Raw genomic sequence first — 24,416 nt, 5'->3', positions numbered from 1 at the left:
TGTTTCTATTAATGGCCTAATAAAATACATTTCTCGTCTTGCCAATGCAGATCAGACGCTCTTTCTTTCTTCTTCTTTTTTTTTTTGAAGGAGCTTTGGTGGGTTTTAAGTCAAATCGATGACCATCTGTTCCTAGGGAGACGAAACGACAAATGTTTACTTTTGTGTTTGAAAATAAATGTTCGTCGTTTTAAATAAACCTGAACGTTTTGAGGTTTCGAAAATAAACATCCGTCACACCGTACCGTGACTGTCTATGTTCATGATTTTTCGAGTTCTGGCCTGATCAAATTCATTTCACGTCATGGCAAAGCAAAGGATGCACGCTAGACGTTATTTCTTTGCTTTTTCGGTGAAGGTTTCGATGACTTCAAGTCCGAATCGCCGACTATGTCTTCCTAGAAAGGCGGTACGACTAATGTTTATCTTCGTGCCCGGTAGTTTATTGTAGTCTGTCAACGTCCTCCGTACTTTCACTATTTATTTTTTTACTATTCCCTATTATAACACGCTCGCTTTAACGCGTATTACGCCCGAGTTTTTTTGTTTTTTTTTACTTCGGGATTTCTTTTTTTTGACTGTCTTATTGGCTAATATTGCACTTTCATTGGCTGTGGGCCGATTATAATAGATGCCCTGTACCTAAACACGCCCTTCGGTTTTTAATCTTCAGTTGACTATATAGTATGCACCGAAGACTATTTTTGTTGAGGTTAATGTTGCGAACCTCTTAAAGGAGCTGCACCATATTTTATCTTAGGCCCGCGGCGATGCATTGGTATCTAGAAAGCGTAACGTTCACTCCGGTCCATCTTAAGCTGCCAAAACTTATGTATTCGATAAAAAAAAGCTACAAATGCAATGAAAGTGGCCTCGGCAAATATTTAGTTAAGCTGCTCTTTATGAAGACGGGGTGTCCGTTGACAGCGCCGGAGTGCAGGAACTAGCGTTTAGTTTTATGCTAATGCATGTACTGTACAAATTCTGTTTCTCTGTGTTCAAAGTAAAAAAAAAAAGACAATGTGTGAGACATGGTCAATGTTTCTTTTATTGCCATAAACTGATATCAGGTACCTTCAAAAGACCGAGGAAACTATTTTTGGAAACATACTTGTGGAAAAACACGCACACAAAAAGGAGTTGTTTCTCGGCGATGGGAGCTTTGTTTTATATTGACAACAAAAGAAAACTAAACATAGAGAATGCATCGGTCCTCAGTTGTAAACTGTGCTTACAGATTGAGTCGTGACCATACATGTCGGTGATCTCAAACATGAAGCCGCTTCTGCCAAGCAGATTCTGCAGACCCTCACACTGGGTTGATTTAAAACGAACTAGCGGAGCTCCGACTGTGTGAGTTAGTTTCTCATACACAAACAAACACTGCATTTGCCTTGCTCATAAACAAAAAGCTCAGAACTTAAGCGCGCAAAACGCTGGTACGTTACGTGCTGAAATCACATAGGAACTCACTGTGTTCACAAGTCGCACGCCACTGGAGCCATCGCGTCTCCTTCTCGAGTAGGTAAATACTGCTGTAGTGGCACAGTCCTTGGCACTTTCTTTGTCCTCGAGTCTGTTCATTGTTTTCATTCTAGGGCGGTACAGCCTTTTTCACATGGCAGCCATTACATAGTTTTTTAAATAAAATCTTACTCGGAGTTTGTACTGGAGATTTGCTCTATATTTAACCTCACCGTAGTTTATGACAGGTAAAGAGTTAGCGGAAACTCCTACCAACTCTCTCCACTTTAGCAGAGCGAACGCTGGAAAGGAGGCGAGCTTATTTCCGGCGTTCGCTCTGCTAAAGTGGACAGAGGTGGGAGGAGTTATCTCTGAACTCTTAACCTTTCACCAACTTTATACTTTTTTCCACAATGGCGCAGCCATCTTGAATGACGTCACTTCTGGTATGCGTTAAAACATCGTTTTGATCTCTCCACGCCGCTGGAAGGTGTTCGAGAGAAATGCGCGATTTACACAGATTTCACACACCACGGCAGAAAAGAGGATCGCCGAACGATCATTGCTTATGGCATATAATATACATTCTTAAATTCGAACAAATTTGGATGTCCTCGACGATAGAATTAAGCTGAGCAGCTCGTTGCTTGTATTTTGGGATTCTCGGCTCGTTTTGCTTTTCTGCCGGCCAGCCACTGCAGAAAACACTCGATGCTCCAGACGACTCCTGTCCCAAAGGACACTGCTGCCAGCAGAGCGTACAGGCTCTCGTAGGACTTGCCCCGATCTCGGTAGTGACCTGAAACGATGAACATTACTTTTATTGCATTCTAGTCCTAACATTTATGACCAGTGCTAAGATGTTCATCAGACCTGGTCCGCATTGGCAGGGAATTCCAGGGATGCGACGGAAAAACCTGTTCACGCGGGTGCTCACAGGCGCGTCGAGTCCTTAGGGACATCATTATTGTGTTCAACTTATTGTGTCTTGAACGAGATACACAACCTTAATAAACACGCTGCTACAATAATGGTAAATTTGTTACAGTTGTAAATTTGTTTCCTTCGCTCTGTCACATGAAGTAATTTGAAGAGTGAGCATGACAGTCACCAATAGGATTTGCAACATTCATAACAATCGTGTACAAACAAAATTACCGAATAACCAGAATAACCTCAGGTGAGACCGAGAGACGTAAGCCGACTTTACAGTTGGGCTTATGGCACCTGCGTTTACCCTATATTGAATAGTGACGCTCAATCTCACGCAGTATAAAGTAGAATTTCAGTGAAGTAAACAGACCGCACGTGACGGTGCTGCTTGACAGTTAAGAGAAGTTAATGCTCGGTATATGCGTTTTTACATTTTATGCCGTTGATGATTCTCTACGAATTCCGTGAATATAAAATTAAGATGAAAATGAAATCACACTTTTTGCGATTTTTTAAAATCTGAGAATGAGAAGGAAACCTTCAGGACAAGTTTTCTTCTTGTTTTCTTATTTATATTTTGATCTCGTTGATGTATTAAAGAAAATTCACCAAACATACAACACTGCATTGGAATCATATTTTTTGCGACTAAATACCAATAGTAATCGTGATGTTTAAACTCTGAGACAAGGAAAACAAACTTGAGAACAAGTTGTCTTCAAGTTTTCCTTCCCAGTCTCGCGCGGCTTACAATTATAACATCATAATTAATATGCATCAGCTCCTCCGCACTTTAACCGCTTGTTCCACCAATACAAAGCCGCCGAGCGTCATGCGAATGATCGGCCTGTTGACCACCTGGTGTCTATAGTCACGCACAGCTTGAAAAATTCAGCGCATGGTCAAATAAGCTGCCGCTTCTTTCTTCGTGATCTGTGCTTCGGCATTCTTTTCGGTCAATGCCGTAATCTCGTTGGCCGCGGAGGGATAATGCTTGCTGCGCCATGCGTCTCTTGTAAGCAGTCAGTGATCACTGCAGAACTCGTCGCTGACTTCTCTCAAACGTGCGTGTTTGTAGTGCCGTTTCTAAAACGTTTACATCATGGTAACGTCCCTAGTTCAATCCCTGATCACAGGGGGCACGCACGAGCACGGCTCCTACTTCCCGGTAGGAACAGTAAAGAAAGTATATTATTAGACTCCCTCTAGCGGAAAGGTATGTTTATATTACCAGTGCAATTAAATATGCGAGTGAAGCGTGTCATTCCGGTAAATAGCCCTAGCGTTCGAGTCTAACCATAGCCTCTTATATACTGAAAAAGCCTGGCAGATCGCCACGGGAAGCGGCCGCCGAAATGAAAAAGGTGGAGCGGCAGACAACGGATGAGAGGAGAGCCACGTGACTGGCGCGCCGCTGCGGCGACGCGCCGAAACATACTTCTCCCGGGCGAACAAGTGTGTTTCGGGTCGTCGCCGCTGCAAAAGCTGTGCACTGACGTCCAGGTTCCCCAAGAAATGGCACTTTGATGCTCTGTGCTACCAGATCCTCGCACTCCAAATATGCGACCGGGCGCTGTATGGCTCCGTCGTCGAACTGCTAGGCTTTGTGAGTATAGAGGAGGCTATGGTCTAACACTATCTCTAGTGAAAGTACCAATAAGAATAAGAAACTTATTGGTCCAATAAACGGATACGATAAAATTTTAACATGTATTAACCTTATAGGAACATATAGGAACAATGTAAGATTATATAAGAATTCATAAAAAAACTGACAATAAGTTTTTTTGTTTTTTTTATATACCGTTAGCAAGTGTTTCGAAATGCATCTTTGGTGCATCGAAACGCATGGAGGGGGGCACGATAAACAAAGGGCAACAGAAAACGCGTGGGAACGCACGATAACGAGGCAATGGATTTGGGGTTACACAAACACACGACGTCCGCAAGGAGCAGACGAACTTGCGCGCCGTTCAACTTCTCATGTAATCCTATATAGTTCTTATATTTTCTTCTAAATTTATCGTATGCTCTGATGTGATCTTATTTGATTATATGCGTTTATTGGACCACCAAATTTTGATACGTATATGATTTTTCACTAGGGATAGGCCATCTCGGCTAGCAAGAACGCGTTAAAAAAAAAAAAATCCGTAGGTTTCGTTTTTTTTTTTTTTCACTTTCATTCGGCTGAAGAGCCTCAGAGTTATCAAAAAGACGATATATTCCTTTAGAGCCTAAGAAAAGGCGGGCGTGACACAAGGAACCTCATCATCGTTTCGCTGTGAATGAGATCACTGCATTCACCGATAAGGGAACCAAAGAACAAAGCAGGAAGCGTATAGTTTGAACGTGACAAGCCACGTCGTTCATTTCTTAAGGCTGACATTTTTCTATAGAGGGGGAGACTGCATCCGTATCATACCTATGAGTAGAGGCCTGGGAAAGGTCGCCAGTCCGTTGACTAGACAGTGGAAGCCGATGGTCATGGGCAGTTTCTCCAGGCCAAAGTACTCGACGAGGAGGACGGAGAACAGGATAATGATGCTGCCACTGGCCACACCGAAGACGAAGCTAGTCGTGCCAAGCAGCGCCATCGAGTGCGAGTGGACCAGAGACACAAAGGACCCGGACAGGACCAGAAAGGAGGCTGCCATAACGTGTCTCCTGCGTGGGTGAGGCAAGAACGAGGTGTCGTGTAGGTCTTCGACGACATACTTTTTTTTTTTTTTTTTCAAATTAAGGCTCCGCATTGATTTGAAAAGGATTTGAGCCCTTTTTTTAATATTAGACAATCATGGGTCAGAAAGTCTTAGAAACACTAACTGGACGAGAACGGCAGAAATGTTTCACCGTTCTCCCGCTACGCCAAATGCAGCGCAAAACCCGCTTACAGATTTCCAAGCAATCGGACTGTGCATGTCTTCTCAAAGCTCAGCTGATGCCAGAACATTGTTGGAGGGCAAGAGCAAATGCTCAAAGCTCGGCATGAAAACTGAAAGACCTGTAGGTGGTTCTTGCGAATGACTTTGGGCGTATTTGTTTTCCAATACAATGCATTCCCTGCTAAACTTTCAGAAATTTGCAAAACACTCCGGAGAAATTCGATATGAAAAGCGCTCGGGCAGAGCCCTAAAGGACACTGAGCGCATACGAGAGCCTGTCAAAAATGTTTTATCTAGAGCCCGCCTCATGCCTCGCCGATCAACAAGTGGCAAAACCCGTAATGACAATCCAAAGACGGGAATGCGAAAACGATGCACACACACGGTGGTTATTAATCGGGTTATATTAACCGCTGTTCCCCATTTGCGCACATTTATTTTAAAACAAAACGAGTTGGGCCATCGGTTTTGAATGAAATGCAAACAGTGACGGAACTTCCAGAGCACTACCGGCGCAGAATCGAAGCTTGAGCGAGGTTCGAATATATCGGAGTACGACGCACATCCTCGCAACGCCCCGAAAAATCCGGCAGGTTCTGGTATAGAACCAGGAACCTCTCCATTTCTAGTGGAGCGCAGTACAAACTGAGCTAACCAGGAGTTAGACGTCACTAGAGCAAACGGATTTTATCAGGTTTAGCACGATCACCACAATTGGTGCCATTATTTTGGGTACTCTTAACGTCAATGTGTGAACTGTGGTCAAAAGATACACGGTAGACCTCATGTGAAACATATCTCCAGGAATACTACAGCCGGTGATAGGTTCGAAGTTTAGTTGAAGCTCCTCCCATCTCTTTCTAATTTAGCAGAGCGAACGCTGGATAGGAGGCGACCTCCTCTCCAGCGTTCACTCTGCTAAAGTGAAAAAAGCTGGGAGGAGCTTCACCTGAACACTTTACCTGTCACTGACTATAGTTTCCACGGAAGCATACGAGGTTCTTTTTTTTTTTTTTTTCGGGAGGTTTTTAAGACTGCGCTTAAACAGAAGCGCTCCCTCCCCCCTAACCCCACTCTGCCGCCTCCCCGTCCCTTTCGAAATAATTCAACCGTAATGTTCAATAGTCATGAGCTTACCAGATAATTTCGATACTGAAGCTATCTTTGTTTTTGTTCTTTTATAATTCTGTCAGCCTACTGGCAAAACTGATATGGAATACTAATGTTTACCTTCGGCATATCTTCCGATCGGAAAGCTGGCCAGAGAAGATGCGTCCGATGAGATCCCCGCAGCCGTAGCAGGAAAGGAGCAGGGCCGCCTCCCACTTGCTGTGCCCGTGTCCGATGCCATAGTCCACAATGGTGACGTTGAACATGACCAGGTCGTACGCGTACACCACACCCGTGACAACGATGACGTAGTACATGGGCCTCTTGAAGAAGGATAGTTCTTTCCGGAACGTAGAAAGCGGCTTCGTTTGCTTCTCCGTAGGGGGTTCATCGACTTTCTGGAGAGGAGTCAGCGGTTCCTCTACTGTCCTGGCTTTGGGCCGGCGCTCTTGAGGTCTGCTGATCAAGAGCGAGCCGGCAACGGCGTTGAGAGTGAAGCCACCGACGATGAGCAGTGTCCCTCGCAGTCCGTACGTCTCATTCAGGTACAGCAGGATTGGCGGAAAGACGAAGGACACGAGCGTTCCGCCGACGTAACTGATGCCACTGCCAGAGGCACGGTACCTTGAGAAACGAAAGTAAACCTGCGATAAGTCTTAACAGGCATTCGCTTAAAACCAAGTCTTCATAGTATGGGAAGACAATTCTAGTAGATATGAGCCCACCTAATTACATATATATTATGCTTTAACGGGAACACTTTATTGCAAGTATCACAAGTCGGTTCAAATTAAATTGTAAAAAAAAATTCAGCCAATGTGTAATTAGAAACAGAAAGAAACTGACGAAACTTGCACCAATAATACAGAAAAGAAATCGTTATGCTGTGCGTTTTTCTTTTTATTTTTCTCTGCCCTTTCTTATTGATAAGGGGAAGATAAATTTCTGGTTTTAATTTTTTGTGTGTTACTCTATTGTCAGATTTAACCCACTACCACTGCATTTTTTTTTAATTAATCTTCTGAGTCACATTAATAAGCCCCTTTTCGTTCTATGTCAGCTGGTCTTGCCGATTTCTGATAGTAGGACAATTAAACAACTATTAGAAGAGACCAAAGAAACCATGAAATCTTTCAAAATGTCGAATAGCATAGGTTTAATGACCCGCCGTATTCTGCAAGGCAGGGCGAAGCAGAGCCTTACTTCCTTGTAATGTTTGTATCTGCTGGCTAACCGGCTGATTTCAAACCGATTTACCTGTATAATTTTTCCTTCTTCATTCATATCATTTTGTAACATTTTGGCCCGTAGCCTCGAGAATAGGTCTTTTTGAAGGCAGCGCGCTCGCGAACAGGCAGCGTTTTATTAAAATAAAGGAAATCGCACTGATCCTCACTATTCCACGAGCACTGCAGCACGAGTCAGAAAAGCTGCATTTTAATTAATTAACTTAAACGCCACTGGCTCTGGCTTCCAAATTTGGAATCTGAACTAAAATATCACGATAGCTTTAATTTAAACAAACACGCACGAAAGTAAATCATCATACACTATTGTCGAAGCTTCCGTCTCCCGCGATTTCAAAATCTTAAAACACTATAGTCCGTTGCAACTCAAAAAGGTATTGGCCTCGAGATCGACCTAGAGGTGGCGCTACGGTCGCGCTATCATCATCATCAAAGTGGGGATAGGAGAACGGCCGCCCCATAGGCTCTCCACGTTCGCGCGCAAGACGGCGTATATTCTTGCGTTTATTTTGATGCATACTATCGATGGCAAAAACAATTCTAGCGGAAAAGGATGCGGTACTGTTCGGTGCTTCAGTGAAGATCGAATCGTGTTGCAGGCGTGCGGCCTAAATTTATATAATCGCTTCTGTGGGTGCGTCGTCTGCTCCAGGCAGACGTTGGAAAGCATGGATCCCCACGACTGATTCCTGTCTCCGGCTGAACTGGAATATTTATGTCAAACTATTTCTTGTTATTCTTTTAATGGATGTATTGACTCATCAAGGTGGCAATTAAAAAAATTTTCAACCCAGATAACATAATACTGGTACTGTGGGCTGTGAAATCGCAGCTTCTATGCTTGTTTTTAACTTCTAGCTTTTGCAGTAATATTAATATTTATAATGAAGTTAGCGCTGTATTGGAAGTTACCATGCTGTTGAGTTCCTCTGCCCTTTTACTGTGCCTAAGTGGGTAAGTTTTGTGGAATCGACTGCGTTACGATGAGGAGAGAGTGTCTCTTCTAGTTAAGATCTGCAAATTGTACGGTTGGCAGGACAACTGAATCAAGTGAAACAAACTGTTCTGATATATCTGCCGTGACTGTAATAAACGAGTGTAACCGAGCAACGCAGCAATGTTCCTGTTATTACATGCTTTTCTCGGTAGTGTGGGTTCACCCGCTTCAATTTTCTTGGTGAGGGCCGCGGATGTCAAGAGGGTAATATACTATAAATTTCTGGCTAAATAATCTTGTATTGAAACACAGTAGACTCTGCAAACCCAGCAAACGGCGGCACCACGACACAGACAGCATCGGCCGTAGTGATACTCTTTTACTGCTAAGGGCTTACGAGGCTTCACGAGACTTTCCGATCACCCTCCGCCCTCAGCTAACGTAAGACTGAGCAGCTCATCGATTTACTTGCAGATTATTCAAGTAATGCTTTAATTGCAATTTTTTTTTCTGCCGGTTAATTGGAGTCTTGTGGTGGAGAAAGTCAACAAGGAGTAAAATATGACTGCTTTAATATTTTTGACGTCTTTATTTCTTTTGTGACACTGGCTTGCACGGTAAAGCACTTCAGCGTGCTTGTCATTTCACCGCGGGTGATTATAGTGTTCAAATAATAACTTAAAAAATACTTCATTTTAAAAGGCTTCCCGTGTTCACATTTATATGTAGAACTCACAACGTGAAGTTTATAATGGGAATGCAATATGCCACCTATGAGTTATAGGTGGCATATTGCATTCCCATTTTATTGGTTTTACTATGTCATAGGCTATGATATAATGAAACCAGTAAAAAAATGTGCAGTTTTAACGTCTTTCACGCAATATGAGCAATATGCTTTATGAAAGCCACGGTTTGTGCGAGATAACAAAAATACGTGGGACCAGCGATTGTATACAAGCCAACACACTAAGATTATGGAAGCTTCCGACTTAATAATAATCGCTTTGCTGAATTTCTACGCATGGGAAACGATTCAACAGAACCTTTACTAAGAAGAAACAGCAACGAAAACATAAACCATTTAATAAGGAATGTCAAGCTCAGCCTAAAACGGGCTTGCGTCGTCGAGATCCATACTTCTGAGCGTGCGCCCGTAGCAGACGACGCACGGCGGTATCCCCGCTTTCGCGCGTTTCCAATTTCGGCCGCACGGTGGCGACACGGTTTGATCTCGAGGCGAATAGCGAGGGTAAAGCGGGCCGGGGAGGAAGAAGCAGACGGAACGGTGGAGAAGAGAGGGGGAAACCTCGTTCTCTCTTTAGCGTTCCGTCTGCTTCCTCCTCCCCGTCCCATCTTTTCCTCGCCCTACCTTCCTGAGTTGCAACGGACTATGGTGATAAAAAAAAAAAAATTTCTAATCCAATTTATGTATTTGTTCCACTTGCATTCTTATGGCTTCACTAAAATCAATTCCTTCATTCTACCGTTATAATTACGTTACATTAGTATGGAACCTATATGTTTAAAAGCTCATGCAGCAGCACGCCTCCCGGTTAGTACAATTAAATATGTACCGCAATCTGAGCATTATGATAAATTTTATTTCTTTTCTAGTACTCATATTTGGAAAACTTGTTCCCATCACCGCTTACAAAAAAAATTTCAGGGACTCACTTTTGAAAATAGCTGTTGATGGCGACCATGTTTGAAGGAAAAATCAGGCCTTGCCCAATGGCTATCGAACAAAGCCAAAAACAAATTGTGTCTTAAACAAACAATATATTACGCCATAGAGAACAAAGAAAAAGTGCAATTGTATATCATACTTACACGTAATAACGCCCAAAGAAATAATAATGGCAGTTATGTTGTAGACCGCAGCACAAAGAAGCACTCCGGTTGCCACTAGAAGACTTCCCAGAATGGACACTGTTTTTAGGGGAAGTCGTCTTATTAATACACCGGACACGACAGCTGGAAAGAAAAGATCAGAGCAAGCATATATTACGATAACATTGAAAGTAATATAATATTAGCTTAAGCGTTCATTTACAAACGATATGCATCAAGATTTACTTTAAACTCACTCCGTTGTTACAAAGGATAGAGATATACAAAAGACATAAATATGCGTTATTGGGAAGGTCAGTGGCGTAGCCGGGGGGAGGGGGGGGGGGGTCATGTGTGTTAAGCCTCCCCCCTCCCTAAAGTACAGTCGACTTCATAATATACTTCGGCCTTACGCCCCCTGACACCCCCTTTACAAGTCATTGAGATCCCACTCATCTCAGCATGACCCTAAATAAATTCCTATTCGGAGTCACCTAAAGAACGCTAAAGCAGATTAGATACAACAGATCCGTCAGCGTCGTGTTAGTATTCTCGTTCAACTTCCGCTAAGCCATATTTCGCTATTTATTGCGGAAATGGCATCGGTGGCATTGGTGAAAAATTAGCAAATTGTTGGCATAAAAAACAACAATGGTAAGGAAAAACAATGCAATGAACCGGCAGCTTGAAAAGTATGCTATAGGCTCCTCGAAAGTATACTACGGGCTCCTTCCCTCACTTCGTAGACCCATATATTTGTTGCTTCACGTTAATACAGTAACTTTTTTCAGTTCTCTATAGGGAGTTTTCGTAGACCGCGTTGCCCCCTCCGCTAAGCGTTCCGCTACGAAGAAGTTGCTACTGCGCCTGCGCGCCGATAGCCTTGACTGTGGAGTTCCCGCTATCGTAGCGGGTTGCGGAGGGCCTTGCGGGACGGCGAAAACGATCTACGAAAACTCCCTTATTTTGAGCGAGACTTCGACGAACCCCATTTTATGTATAGGTGGGGCAAAAAAGTTTAAAGACACGAGTTTAGTGGGGCGTGTTGGAACACAGCAAAGCAGTCAGAGACCTTGCTAAGAACACCAGGCTCGAACAAATGTAACAGAAATATTTCCACAAACATGGCAGATGAAAGGTCCGCCAGGCACGAGCTCGCCCCTATTTTGTCCAGAAAGTTTGGAGCATGCCAGTTCTTGTGAAACCCACCGTTTTCCGAATGTGCGGTTTAAGAGCGCTTTTTTTTTTTTTTCAATATGAACTTGAGTGGGTGTGGTACAAGCGATAGCGAACATTCTCTTGTGCAGCAAAGCTATAATTCGTTTCATCATTGATAAGAGCGCAATCAAAAGCAACAAGGCAATGGAGAAAGGGACAGACAGACTAAAAGTTCAAGATCATAACGCGTGTGCTGCCCTTGATTAATTTAGGCGACGATAGTACACAGGTCAGATAAATCACAAACACCGCGACGTTGTGTTTATTAGACTGTCTAACGGCCCACATGCTGCCAGCCTTGTCAGAAGTGTGTTCCGCATCCCTTAGAGGGTTACGGTGAGCCCGTTGCGGGACGGCGGAAACTATCTACCCAAACTTCGTAATTACCACACATGCAGGTCGCGTTATTGTAGTCTGCATGCCTTTCAAACCCTTCCCATGAAAAAAAAGGTTTTGACGACTTCTGTAGTTGTTCAATGTGATAACATTTAAAGCGAACCCTCCACACTTTTGTGTCCGTGAATCGGTTAACCAACGAAGCATGCGGCCCGCACCTTTTGGGTGCATACTTATATAGTACATTTAACGGCTAATGTGCCCAACGATTGTGGTAGCATATATAGTACTTTCTGAACGGCAAATACAATCACCAAGGGTCTCATTATGTTAATATACATATTTTGCTTATATGAATATACTTACGCATTTCAATTACAGTAATGCTACAACACAAGTCATTGGTTGGTCTGGTCCCGGGAGGCACTTACACAAGAAGTGGACAGTTACACCAAAGAAATCACGTGAATCTATTTCAAATTTGGTAGAATACTTCATGGGCGTGGCGAAAAATGATGCTAGAATTTATACAGCAGTTCCTATGCAGTTTAATGAAACAAATATTTACGCGGTACAAGACGGTGCAATACAGTGTAGTATTTGAACGACAATCTGCGCGGGGATTCCGGCAACTTCTTTCTCCCTGCCCAAATGAACTCGGTGTCTGCAACGTGTCCAGACCAGGTGACCTACCGAAGATGTTGGACACAGCTCCGAGGAGGCTGAAGGGCCAGGACGCCGTCTCTCGGGACGCACCCATCTCGGAGATCATGGTGACAAAGACGATGCCTCCGCACCGGTTCACAATCATCGTCCAGAAGAAGCACCAGCCACAGGCAGCGGCCACCACCCAGCTCCAGCCCGTGTCGTGATAGGGCAAGCGCCGACGTCCGGCCTTGTCATCCGCCGCCATGACTCAGTGCTGAATTGTCGTGCGTGAACTCCGAGCAGCCACCGGTACTTCTCTGTGAGGTCTGGTGCTTTCCACTAACTCGGATTTGCACTACAGCGTCCCAACGAACCGCTGATGGTTGTCTGTAAAAGCTACATCAAATGCAATTTGTGACATCGGTAGTTGAAATCGACTAGCGCCCTTGATTAGCACCTGATGCGGCAATTGATCAAGCCGTATTAAAAAAAAATAATAATAAAGCGTTTCTTTTTTGTTTTTTTTAGAAATCGATTTCTTTTTTTTTTTTAGTAGGGTACGCTGGTTGGGGTAGTTGGTTCATCTTAGTAAAACATATAAAATAGCGCAAAAAAACACAAGGAAAAGAAGTAGTCAGGACAGGCGCTAATTTTTTAACAAGTTTTATTCAGGAAAAGTACATTTTAATTCGTGCATTTTGCACTAGGGCTGTTTCTACAGGTGAGCTATACGGCCAGCGGGACATAATCAAGGGGGCTGATCGTTGCAATAAATGTAATAATTAACTTCATTTATTGACTAACTTTTTAATTGGTAAAAATAAACTTATGATTCCGATTATAAGCCCTCTGATCGTCATCGAAAACCACTAAAACAGTTAACGTTACAAGATTTGGAGCGCGTGAGAGTCACGGTAGTTTCCTAAAGTCACCAGTCTAGCAACAGGTGCGAAGCTGGTTGACCGAAAAGGCGGATGATAAGAGACGAAAAAACTGCACGGGCGCATTTTCGCCCCAGCAGCCTTGCGCCTGTTGCACCAGTGTTAACCTTAGAGCACTAGCGCGCTTCCCACGTGCTCCAATCCAAATCTTTCTGAAATTGACTAATTTGGTAGTTTTAGATGACGATAAACAAGTTTGTATTTTTAACCATATGTTTATTCTCATAAATAAGAGTTAATTATTGAACTTTAGCCCAATATTTTGTGTCTCCCTGACCATATAACTCAGCTGCACAGAACACATATGTGAACCTTTGATGTTTTTTTTTTTGTTTTTTTTTTAACAACTTGTTAAACCTAAAAAAAGCACCCTGCTTAGTACTCTTGGTATATGTTCGCTCTTGCAGTCAAAGTCCACCTCATCATGTTGCGACTAGGAGCTTCCTACCCCCGATCTGCAATTTAAACAAAGCTATTATTCACTTGCGGGTGTACTGATATTTCGATTACCTTGCAATACCGCAGACCCTACGAACGCGAAGGAGAAGCAGAGTGCTCCCTTGTATAATATACGGTCGAATAGCTCTCCGTCAGTTCAGATTAAAATAGTTGCCCTGGTCGCTTTTAGGCGGGAAATGGGAACCCAGAGGCGGGAGCAAAACAAATCTTATTATTTAGGCAAGCAATAAGACACTCCAAGAAGTCGTCTCGATCCCAAGTCTGAGTTATCTAGCGGTTTGCTACAAAGACATCTATACACAAACTCATCTCTGTTACGTCACGGCGCGGTGGTGGCGCGTCGGACGCACTTCCGGTCCGGGGCTGTGGGCGGAAGTGCCCATCTGAGACGTATATTCCTGCATTGTTTTGAAAGGAACCAGACAAAAACCTGCCTTCTTGTCAAAATGCTGCGACTGGGGCTGTACCAAAAGGGTCGAGAAAGGTTTGAAGGTCAGTTTTCATGCGCTCGGTTCGTCCGAGAACGTGGATAGGTGCCGTGAAAAGGGAAAACCAGACGCCGTTGGACCTCGATTGCTTGGGCGGGAAGCATTTTGGGTTGAATTCACAGATACTTCTGGCCATCAGATTTATTTGTTTGGTTCCCAAATGAACGCCGGAAAACCGTCAAGTTGTACGAACCACCTGCGGACTACGTTCAGTGCGTCTTCAAGTTCAAACGGTTGCCTGATCGTTCGAACTGTCGTCTGCTCTTTCAAACGCTTCTGCTTGTCGTCTGCTCTTTTAGAGGACACCGGCCCGCAGACCAAACATGGGCCCGGTACTTGCGATGTGGGCCCGGTACTTGCGATAAGAAGTGAGTGCAGGCCTCAAAAGACTTAAGTTTGAAGGTTGGCAAGCAGGCTCGGCGTAAGCAGTAGATACAAGGAGATGTTGATCATTGTTACCAGTGGCCACCACCGACTTGTTATGCCTGATTCACTTGGTTAGGTTCTGCTTGCGATTTTCAGTATCGACGTCGACCATCTCAGCTACGGTTCACACTTTTGCAATCCGAGCGACGTCGCTACTGAAAATTTCGAGCGAAATCTCATCATGTGAATCAGGCTTTAGCGTACATTCTGCGGCGTCCACGCGGAATGAATCGCCGCATGTCAGATTATTCACGCGAAGTTTTGCGGTGTAACAAGCCTCGTTAATTTTGCTGACGCCGCTCAAGTAGTCAGAGATCGTTAGGAGGACGTAGAATCAAATATTTCAACGCGAAAAAGAGCGCGGGGACTCACACCGAGGCCGACAACATCGCATTTCAATGGTTTGTTTATGGGCGACGGCGAGCTTCTTGCCCACACCCCCGTCGCGCATGCGCGGCGCCGGTGGCGTCCGCTAGGGGCGCTCCGGGCGCTCCGGTTTGTTTGTAAACATGAGTTGGTGTATAGGCTCCTCGCAATGACGTCACATCGCATACTTTTGAACACCATGTAAAAGGGGGAGACAGAAGCTGCTTTTGTAAGAGTTTTGAGTGACAGGTTAATCTTCTATATTCTTCTGGGAGGAGAATAGCGACGCCTGTGCAGATCCGAGAGGTACAAGAGAGGGTCCTGAAAAGAGGAGCTCCCTCTTCCCCTTTTCTTTGGAGGGCATCGGAAGTGACGTCATGTGCAAGCCACGTATGGACCTTTTCCGCTTAATCTCGCCCCCGACCGCCAAGTGGGCATACCCCGTATGGGCGAAAAAAAAATTTTAAAACGCTTCAACCTGCAAATTTTGAAAAAATAGAGGGGAGACAAAACGAGAATGGGTGACGGTTACGCTTATCTCCTAAATGCATTCTATTGGCGTTGCGACGACAAAACAATGTTTTCGCCCATACTTGGAAGTGACGGTACTTCAAGATGGCGGCGCCCTTGTGAAAGAGATCTATAGAAAAACCAGACTCGCACGTTCATCCTGAAGAAAATAATAAAAAGGTTTGACTCGAGTTTAGAAATAATATTAAGAATGTTTTCTTGCGATAAGCCAAGAGTCAAAACGGGAAAGAGCCGCATTTTCTTACATAAATACTACATATTTGTATAATCTCATATCTTCACAACTACTAATATCTATAGATACTTTTGTCGTGTGTTTGTAACAATTCAGGCTCAAGTTAAAACGTATTGCGTAAGGTGCCCACTGGGACTACGCCACAATTTTTAACAGTTTGTATTGTGTCAGCGGAATTGTTTTTTTCAACTCTAGGGGATCAATTTATATGAAACGTATTTAACTACGTACACACAGCGCGGTCATGGCCACTAGGTGTTAACCCAAAAACGCACGTTTTCGCCCTCTAAGCAAGTTTGCACCCTTAGGAGTGTAAAACGGATGTTTCAGAGACTTTGTCCTATCTCTACCATACCTCGGCGAAGTCACTCACGAACTCGCTCACTCACACTCACTCACGCTCACCGCGTCATGGTGAAGGGCTGTGAATGGATTCGTGAACTCGGACCAAGTCGTGATGTGAAGGGGATGTGACTTCGTGAACGCGGAAGGAGTCGTGATGTGAATGGGCGTGACTCCGTGAACGCGAAAGAACCCGTGATGTGAAGCCGATGTGACTTCGTAAACGCGGAAGGACTCGTGATATGAACAGGCGTGACTCCGTGAACTCGGAAAAAGCCGTGATGTGAAGGGGATGTGACTTCGTGAACGCGGAACGAGTCGTGATGCGAATGGGAGTGACATCATGAACTCGGAAGGAGCCGTGATGTGACGGGGAGTGACCTCGTGAACTCTGACGCACCCGTGATGCATTGGTGAAGGACTTCGTGACTCTGGTGTAAACGTGATGTGATGGTGAATGAATTCGTGAACTGAATTGGTGATGTGATGGGGACTGAGTTCGTGAACTAGGAGTCAGGACTCAGGATTCTCTACACCCCTTCAGCACAATTATATCGAGTGAGCTTTTGCGAATGTGGTTCTCTTCAATATTTTCTGCCTCAAGAACAGAAGGTCGACCACTAATTTACGCAGCCCACTGCGCAAGTGACAAATGATGCGGTGCATTCTGGATAACATGATTTTCATTTGACCTTTCCATTGATGCAACGAGGTAGTTGAAACATTGACCGACAACTGACAATTACGATCAGTGTGCACAGCCCACTGCCGTCAAACGCGGCAGAGTCACGAGAGCTTGCCAGAATGTATGGGATGCAGCTGGCATCCTCGTCATAATGCGATACATGTTTTCTTCCTTCTTTCCTTTCCTTTTTACGTACTTTCTATAGTGTGTATATTCTGTACATTTAATTCTCTGTTTTGTTTTTTCATATATGGTGGCGTGCTGGCAGCAGACATGTACAAGCTACTCAAAAAAAGTAATTAAGTTGAGTTACTGACTATTAGCTTGAAATTAATTTGAGTAGAGTAGAAATTACTCAAATAGAAAGTAATTGAGTAATTAACTAATCACCGTAAAAAGTAGCAAATTACTTTTGAAGTTACTTTTATTTAGCGAAATTCTGCTGGCCGAATATAAAGCGGCTTGTGTTTTCACATAAATGCTTTAATAGCTTGTTCTGCTTCTGCATGCCTAATTGTTGTGTAGTTCCTTCTAGTCAAGGATGTACTGCGGATGTATAATTTCACCTTTGAGGTTAAGCACTACCTGAGCTTGATTTTGCAGACAGTGTTTGATTGCTTACACTGTTGCGTAAAGTACGTCTAAGAACTACCTGGAAGTACAAAGTAAATGAGAGGTTATGTACTTCGAGTAAAATAGTAAGTACACCGAATGCAATGTACTTGAAGTAAAGTACTATAAATACAATGTACTTCCAAAGTAAAGTTGAAGTACTTTTTAATACACTCTTTCAGAATGCCCTTTCATTCCCTATACAACGTTTTTTTGTTTTTTTGTTTTTTTTTTCTTCTTTTTTTATTAGCCGGTGTGCATCGTTTTAGGGGAAATCGGAGGTGCATCAGTTTTTGTCGGAAAGAACCGCAAATTCAGAAATGCATCAGTTCTTTTGTATTGTTTTTTTGGAAATGGCACCAACTAATACGCCATATAGTAATTGCTTTATTCTCACTGTCAAACCATTTAACACAATCAACTCATAAAGCACTTATTTGTATCGGTTTTATGGCGCCATTACTTCACTCAGAGAGATGACCAGATGATGTCTCGAAAGACAGCACAAGCTATACAGGAGGAGCACCAGATGAACTTCGGAGCGGGTGCAGCACTTTGTTACCCCTTTTGAGTGGGGACCTGTAGAGGACAAGATTTCCTACATTGGGGAGAAGCGGGGATCAGCCCTTTCTTCAAATGCGTCAAGTCTCCTTGAGCTTCGGGACACAGAAACGCCAGTCTTCGGCGCTAATCCCGCAGTTCCTCGGCCTCTCTTGCGTCATGTCTGTTCGTTCCCCACGCCTCGTAGCAGTGTTGTTGCAGTGGGGGGCTCGTTAAAATTTTTGGGGGTTTTGAACTATCCAAATTACTTTCTTCCTCCCCCTTCCTTTTCTACGGCACATGCTTCCCCCTCTGCAAATGTCAACTGACCTTCCAACATCTTATCTCTGTTGATAGGCAAACAACAATTAAAATTCGAACGTAATTAGTAATTTGAGTAGAAGTCACTCGGAAAAGTAGTTAAACTACTAATAACCAAAACAGAAATGTAATTGAAAGTTACTAAACTACACAGAAAAGTAGTTAAACTACAGTAACTTGAGTAAAGTAGCTGAACTACGTACAAGTTTCACTGGCAGGAGCTCTGCGTAGTGGTTTCCACCTATCTGTCTAGCCCCACACACCACCACATCGGCCCCTTCCAGTATGTGCAAATAAAATTATTGTTATAATTATTATTATTATTATTATTATTATTATAACAATCTTGTTTTCAGCTTACAAGTAGTTTGTGCCAAAACAGAATAATATTGCTTTTTAGTTCGCGTTATTTCACGATTTCCATATATCTGCATAAAACTAAACACAGAACTATCATGCTCGACGTTGCACATCCGACCATTCCTAACTCTCCCCAACTTCCTAAACGTCCGTGTGTGTCCTAACACCAGAAACTGGAATTTAAATATTAAAAACGTAACGTTGCGAATATGGAACGCATAATTTCATGCTAAGCTGACGTCAAGTGACTCAAATCGAAAAACATGCATATTTACAATATTGTTATCTCTTCTGGTGAAGGCAAAGCACCCATTGCATTCCTTTTTTCGCACGAAACGGTGACTCCCAGAGAAAGTAAGAACGCAGGGATTGCCTTCATTTTAACAATCTAATCAAACTTGCAGGCGTGCGCTGATGAAGCCTCAAAATCAAAACTCTCGTAGCGTGATTCGCGACTGCGCCGGCTGCTACCCAACCTCGTTCTCACTCTATTTTCTGCAAGTAAACACTAAAATTGCCAGTAACCACACAAGAGGTGCATCGATACTATCTTGTAGAATATCACCTTATTTATTCATAACTCTGTCAATAGGCACTACATGTTGTATTAAAGTTAAGAGAAAAAAACATTAACCTTTTTTCGACAAAAAAAAACTAAATATCAATGTTAAGTCTGGTAACAGTGCATTTTCGCCGAATCATTGCCGAATCTTTAGAAACGTTCGGCGAACGTTGCGCCGAATTTTCGATTCGGCAAAAGTTTGGCCCATCACCAGTAAAAATATGCGACCCGGGGGGGGGGTCTGGTTTGCCCCTCCACTCAAACACAAGTTTGTACGCTACTGATCATAGGTTGTGTCGGCCCGGCTTGTCCGCTGATTGCAACGATTCCAAAACATAGCCGCACAACGAAGTATAAAGACGGCTTTGATTAATACTATTATATAATTTATTAAACTCATTACTACATCGCCAATGAAGCTGAGGACGAATTTCGCGTCCGCCCCGTCCCCTGTCGCCTTTCTCCTGTGTATGTACCCTGCTGCACTTCAGTGGGGCCGCGTCAGGGAAAGTTGGGCAGTGAAATCTTATTTTATACATGCAGCCGGGGATCGCGGATGGTGTCGGGAATCGCGGGTGCATGGCGGATACTCCTCGGTTCACGAGTCCGACTAGCATGTGGCGTCGCAGCAAGCCGCGACAAACTCATCATCCTCGCCATCGTCATCAACAACATCATCGTCATCTAGATGATAACTTATTCGTAATCACTCAGTGCATAGAGATAGCAATGGCAAGTCAAAGGCCATTATGGTAGCATTTTTAGACATCAAAGGGGCATATGACAATGTGAATTAGGAAAAACTCTCGAACCAACTGAAGGGATATGGGCTAGGGGGAACCATGGTTATGTTTCTAGAACGGGTTCATACGGAGAATAGGGTGGTTATAACATGGGAAGCCGAGAATGCAACACCAGCAGCAATAAAACGAGGACGTAGAAAGGGTTGCCCATTGTCTTCCCTGCTCTTTATGATATTCCTCAGTGAGATGAAAAAAAGGTTAGAGCAGTCCATCCTAGGTTTTGACCTGACTCACATGGAGGGAGGACATAAAGTAAATCAAGCATTGCCAGGGTTAATGTGTGCAGACGACATTGTACTCGTATCAGAAAGTCGTGAGACAATACAGGAGCTGACTAGGATTTACATTAGGGAATGTGGCAGTTTAGGCCTAAAATTTAGTACGGACAAGTTGGGTATAAGAGCTTTCAACGACGAGAAGGGGAGACCCCTGGGGATACAGGACACATTGATAGAACCCGTAGGAAAGTACAAATATCTGGGAGTATGGTTAAGTGAAGGAAGACGGTGTCTAAAAGACCATGAAGATATTGTAATAAAGAAGGGGAAACAAGATTCAGTTATCATGAAACACAGGGCACTATGAAACTATAATAGACATGAAGTCTTTAGGGGCGCATGGAAGGGATTCATGGTGCCAGGACTGTCATTTGGGAATGCGGTATTGTGTATGAGGTCAGAAATCCATGCAGGACTAGGGATACAGCAAAGGAGTGTGGGTAGGTTGGCGCTGCGGGCACATGGGAATACACCAAATGAGAAAGTACAGGGAGATATGGGTTGGGCATCTTTCGATAGTAGAGAAGCGATCAGTAAAGTAAAATTTGAACAAAGACTTGCTGAAATCGAGGATACACGGTGGGCAGCGAAAGTGTACAAGTATTTATATATGAAAAGTCTAAACACTAAGTGGACAAACCGAACCCGAAAGCTGAGATCTAAATACATTCAACGAGATGGGGTCGATCAGAGTATACCAGCAAAAAAAGGCAGTAAAGGAAACGGAGAGAAAGTTGTGGAAAGAGAGAATACAGTGGAAATCATCTTTAACAGTATACAGGGCACAAAAGCAAGAAATAAAGAAGGAACCGTTGTATGATAATTCATTGGGGAGCTCATTACTGCTTGAAGCTAGAGCGGGGGAGCTAAGAACAAAAACATATAGGGCTAAATTCCAGAAAATTGACACTATGTAACATATGCAACCACGAAAGGAAAACTATAGAACATGTAATCTTAAGCTGCACGGGGCTTCGTCCCACCCTCTTGGGGGCGATGACTACGGATTTGGAGGGGGCACTGGGATTTGCAGACATGGATGAACGAATGGATAGGGAAGGAATTGCGGTGACAAAGAGGAGATTTTAAGATCGGTAGAAAAATTCTAGAGAGGGGTAAAAAAATAATGAAATAAGTTGAAAAGAGGGAGGGGGGTTGCGTTATAACAAAATGTTTACGAATTTGAAAAAAAAAAAAGGATGACGAAATGTTAGGCTAGGTGGCGCAAGCTGCCGCCCGTCACAAAGGGTATAGCCATTACCATCCATCCGTCTGTCAATACCACCACAATCATCACTGCTATCATAATTTTAATGCTTCTAAATCTGGGGTAGTGCTATAACTCCAAACGCACACGGCGGCAGGCTAGCAGGCGCACGTGCATAGGGGTTTTTACCTATCTGCTTTGCCTGGCACGCCGCCGTGTGCGCACCAATTTAAGTCCAAATAAATCACTCACTTACTCACTCGCCCTTGATTTTGACCCAACGACTTTAAGTGTAACAGCGTTTCTCAAAACGCACTGTTTTGAAGATAGCAGGCAGTCGATACGCGTTGAAATGCTCAGCCTTCAGGGTGTAAATCAGAATGTTCCAGGGCTAGCGCCTTAAAACTAGAGTGCTGGCAATATTAGCATTATTTATAGAAAAATATATGTCTTAAAAGACAACAAATTTACAAGAAAAGCGTGCACATACAGGCGTTAAACGCACGCGCGAGAACAGAATTACGGCCCTGCTGACTTCTCCACTGCCTTAGACACTCTACAAGATACGGAATCGGACGTGTTTTGAAATTATGAAGGGAACAAGTTTGTTAATTTGGTTCTTGTCAACTTTAGACTCAAACTCAAACAATGCGTATAAAAATATCTCCCCCCCCCCTCCCACCCCCAACGTAGTATTTATTCTGTTCGCCAAAGTTTAGGTGGTTACTGAAGAGCGTTCAGTGCAAAACGACATCAGTGAAATATCGCAGTTAAAATCGCCTTTTTTTAAGTCCCCACCACTGAACGGAGCTTCCGGGATGATATCCCTAGTTGTAATGCCTACTCCTGCATCGGTCATAACCGGTCTACCGGTATTGCGAAATAAATATATAAATATCACAACAAAGAGAACGGCACGTAGGCCACGTCGCCGCTCTAAACGACGCACACCCGGACGTTACGTTAAAAAAAAAAAAAAAAAAAGAATCTAACCGATTTATTTGAAACCCACGTGCGAGCGCTCGTTATCAATTTTACGCTCGAGCACTGACATTTATTTTATGGATATATTACACGACAACCACGGTAACTGTGATAATTCCGTTTCCTTTTAATACAAAACGTGAACGCATACGCCTAAAGAGCCACAACTATATTATCAATAATCCTTACCTTGAAAAAGAAGGGCCGTCATTTTCGATCGCGATACCGCTCCGGTCGATTTCACACGCACATTTTTGGCACACGCACACGCGGGAACCACTCGAACGGAGGAGAACCGATTATCGAATCCATCGCCCACCGGCTGCCACCAGACCACACTGCGTCGGCGCAATGATAACGCCTTGTCAGATGTAGCGACCGCCGCCTAGTCAGATGGACCGAAAGTCCGCATAGCGGTATCCAGGCTGCTGATTGCAAGTCGCAACACTTCCAAGTCGACTGTAAAACTAGCTGCAGCGATGGCTCGACAAGAACGCCCTTGAAATTCTCGAACGAGGCGCAGCCTCGCAGCGGGCGAGAGCGTTTCACGGGACCCGGCGACTTGGTCAAGGCAGCCTGGCGAGACGACAGCGAAAGCAGTTCCTGTACTTTCGACCGCTTCTCTGCGAACTAATGAGCACGCGGCCGGTTGTTGAGATCTCCGCTTCCCGGTCTCGCGACTCCTCCAGCTCGTTGAACAGACGACGACGACGGCGACAAGTCGTGGGACCGGTGGCTGGCTGGGGGGTCGCTGTCGCCCGAGGGCGAGGAGTGGGGTGTTCCTTTGCGTAGATAGGGGGAGCGCTGACGTTGAGAGAGTGAAAGCCAGACGGCGTGGTGTGTCTGCGTTTTCTCGGATGAGAGAAGGGGAGAGGGCGAAACTTGCAGCGTTCGCGGCTGCTCTTGTGTGACGGGGGAGTTCTGAGCGAACCCCAGCTGGCCAAAATCTAGCTGAAACACAACAAACGCACGCACTAAAACGCTATGTTGCGGCGTGTTCTTCGCCCTTGAATAGATAAGCTGGCGGTAACGCGAAACTTTTTTTGTGATCTTGCGCTTGCCGAGAAGTTTGATCGACTCCATTGGCTCGTGGCGTTTCTAGCGTAACTTGAGATGGAGCGGCTTTTAAAAACGCACATTTCGTTAGCCCCCGTGTCACTTTTTCTTGTTTTTCGGCCTTACATTGAATAATGGCCACTCTTATCGCGGCATACCTCTCTTCCCAGGTAGCACCAAACATTGTAGTAACGTTATTTTATTGTTGCGTATGTTTAAATAACGTTATGTGTTATACCTGAACATTAATGTAACGTTCAAGTTAAACATATTATGTTTTAGTTGTATTTGAAACATTAGTATAACGTTCCAGTAAAACATATAATGTTATATGTTGTGTTATTAACGTTAATATAACATCACATATGTAACTGCGAAATAACGTTAAAAATAGAACGTTCAAATAATGATTTTGGAACATTTATTACTAACGTTATTTCTGTGTTAATATTGAAACGTTAATGTAACATCACATATGTAACTGTGAAATAACGTTAAAAATAGAACGTTCAAATAATGATTTTGGAACATTTATTACTAAGGTTATTTCTGTGTTAATATTAAAACGTTAATGTAACATCACATATGTAACTGTGAAATAACGTTAAA

The 24,416-nt window shown here is 43.8% G+C and overlaps 1 protein-coding gene across 1 annotated transcript; it reads right to left on the bottom strand.

Moving 5' to 3' along the window:
- Positions 1-1,025: 1,025 nt before the first annotated feature.
- Positions 1,026-23,572, bottom strand: LOC8036349 (monocarboxylate transporter 12). The gene is made up of 7 exons (XM_029973925.3): positions 22,941-23,572; positions 12,657-13,007; positions 10,410-10,553; positions 10,254-10,314; positions 6,513-7,016; positions 4,823-5,064; positions 1,026-2,263 (listed from the first exon to the last, which is right to left on the bottom strand). The coding sequence occupies exons 2-7, from the start codon at positions 12,874-12,876 to the stop codon at positions 2,091-2,093; spliced, it is 1,344 nt and encodes a 447-aa protein (XP_029829785.2). The 5' UTR covers positions 12,877-13,007; positions 22,941-23,572; the 3' UTR covers positions 1,026-2,090.
- Between the last annotated feature and the right edge of the window lie 844 nt (positions 23,573-24,416).

The sequence above is a fragment of the Ixodes scapularis genome, unplaced genomic scaffold (assembly GCF_016920785.2).
Source record: "Ixodes scapularis isolate PalLabHiFi unplaced genomic scaffold, ASM1692078v2 PGA_scaffold1__304_contigs__length_218370807, whole genome shotgun sequence".
Lineage (NCBI taxonomy): Eukaryota > Metazoa > Arthropoda > Arachnida > Ixodida > Ixodidae > Ixodes > Ixodes scapularis.
Note: the sequence above shows the minus strand (reverse complement) of the source record. Positions and strands in the feature narration are given on the sequence as shown.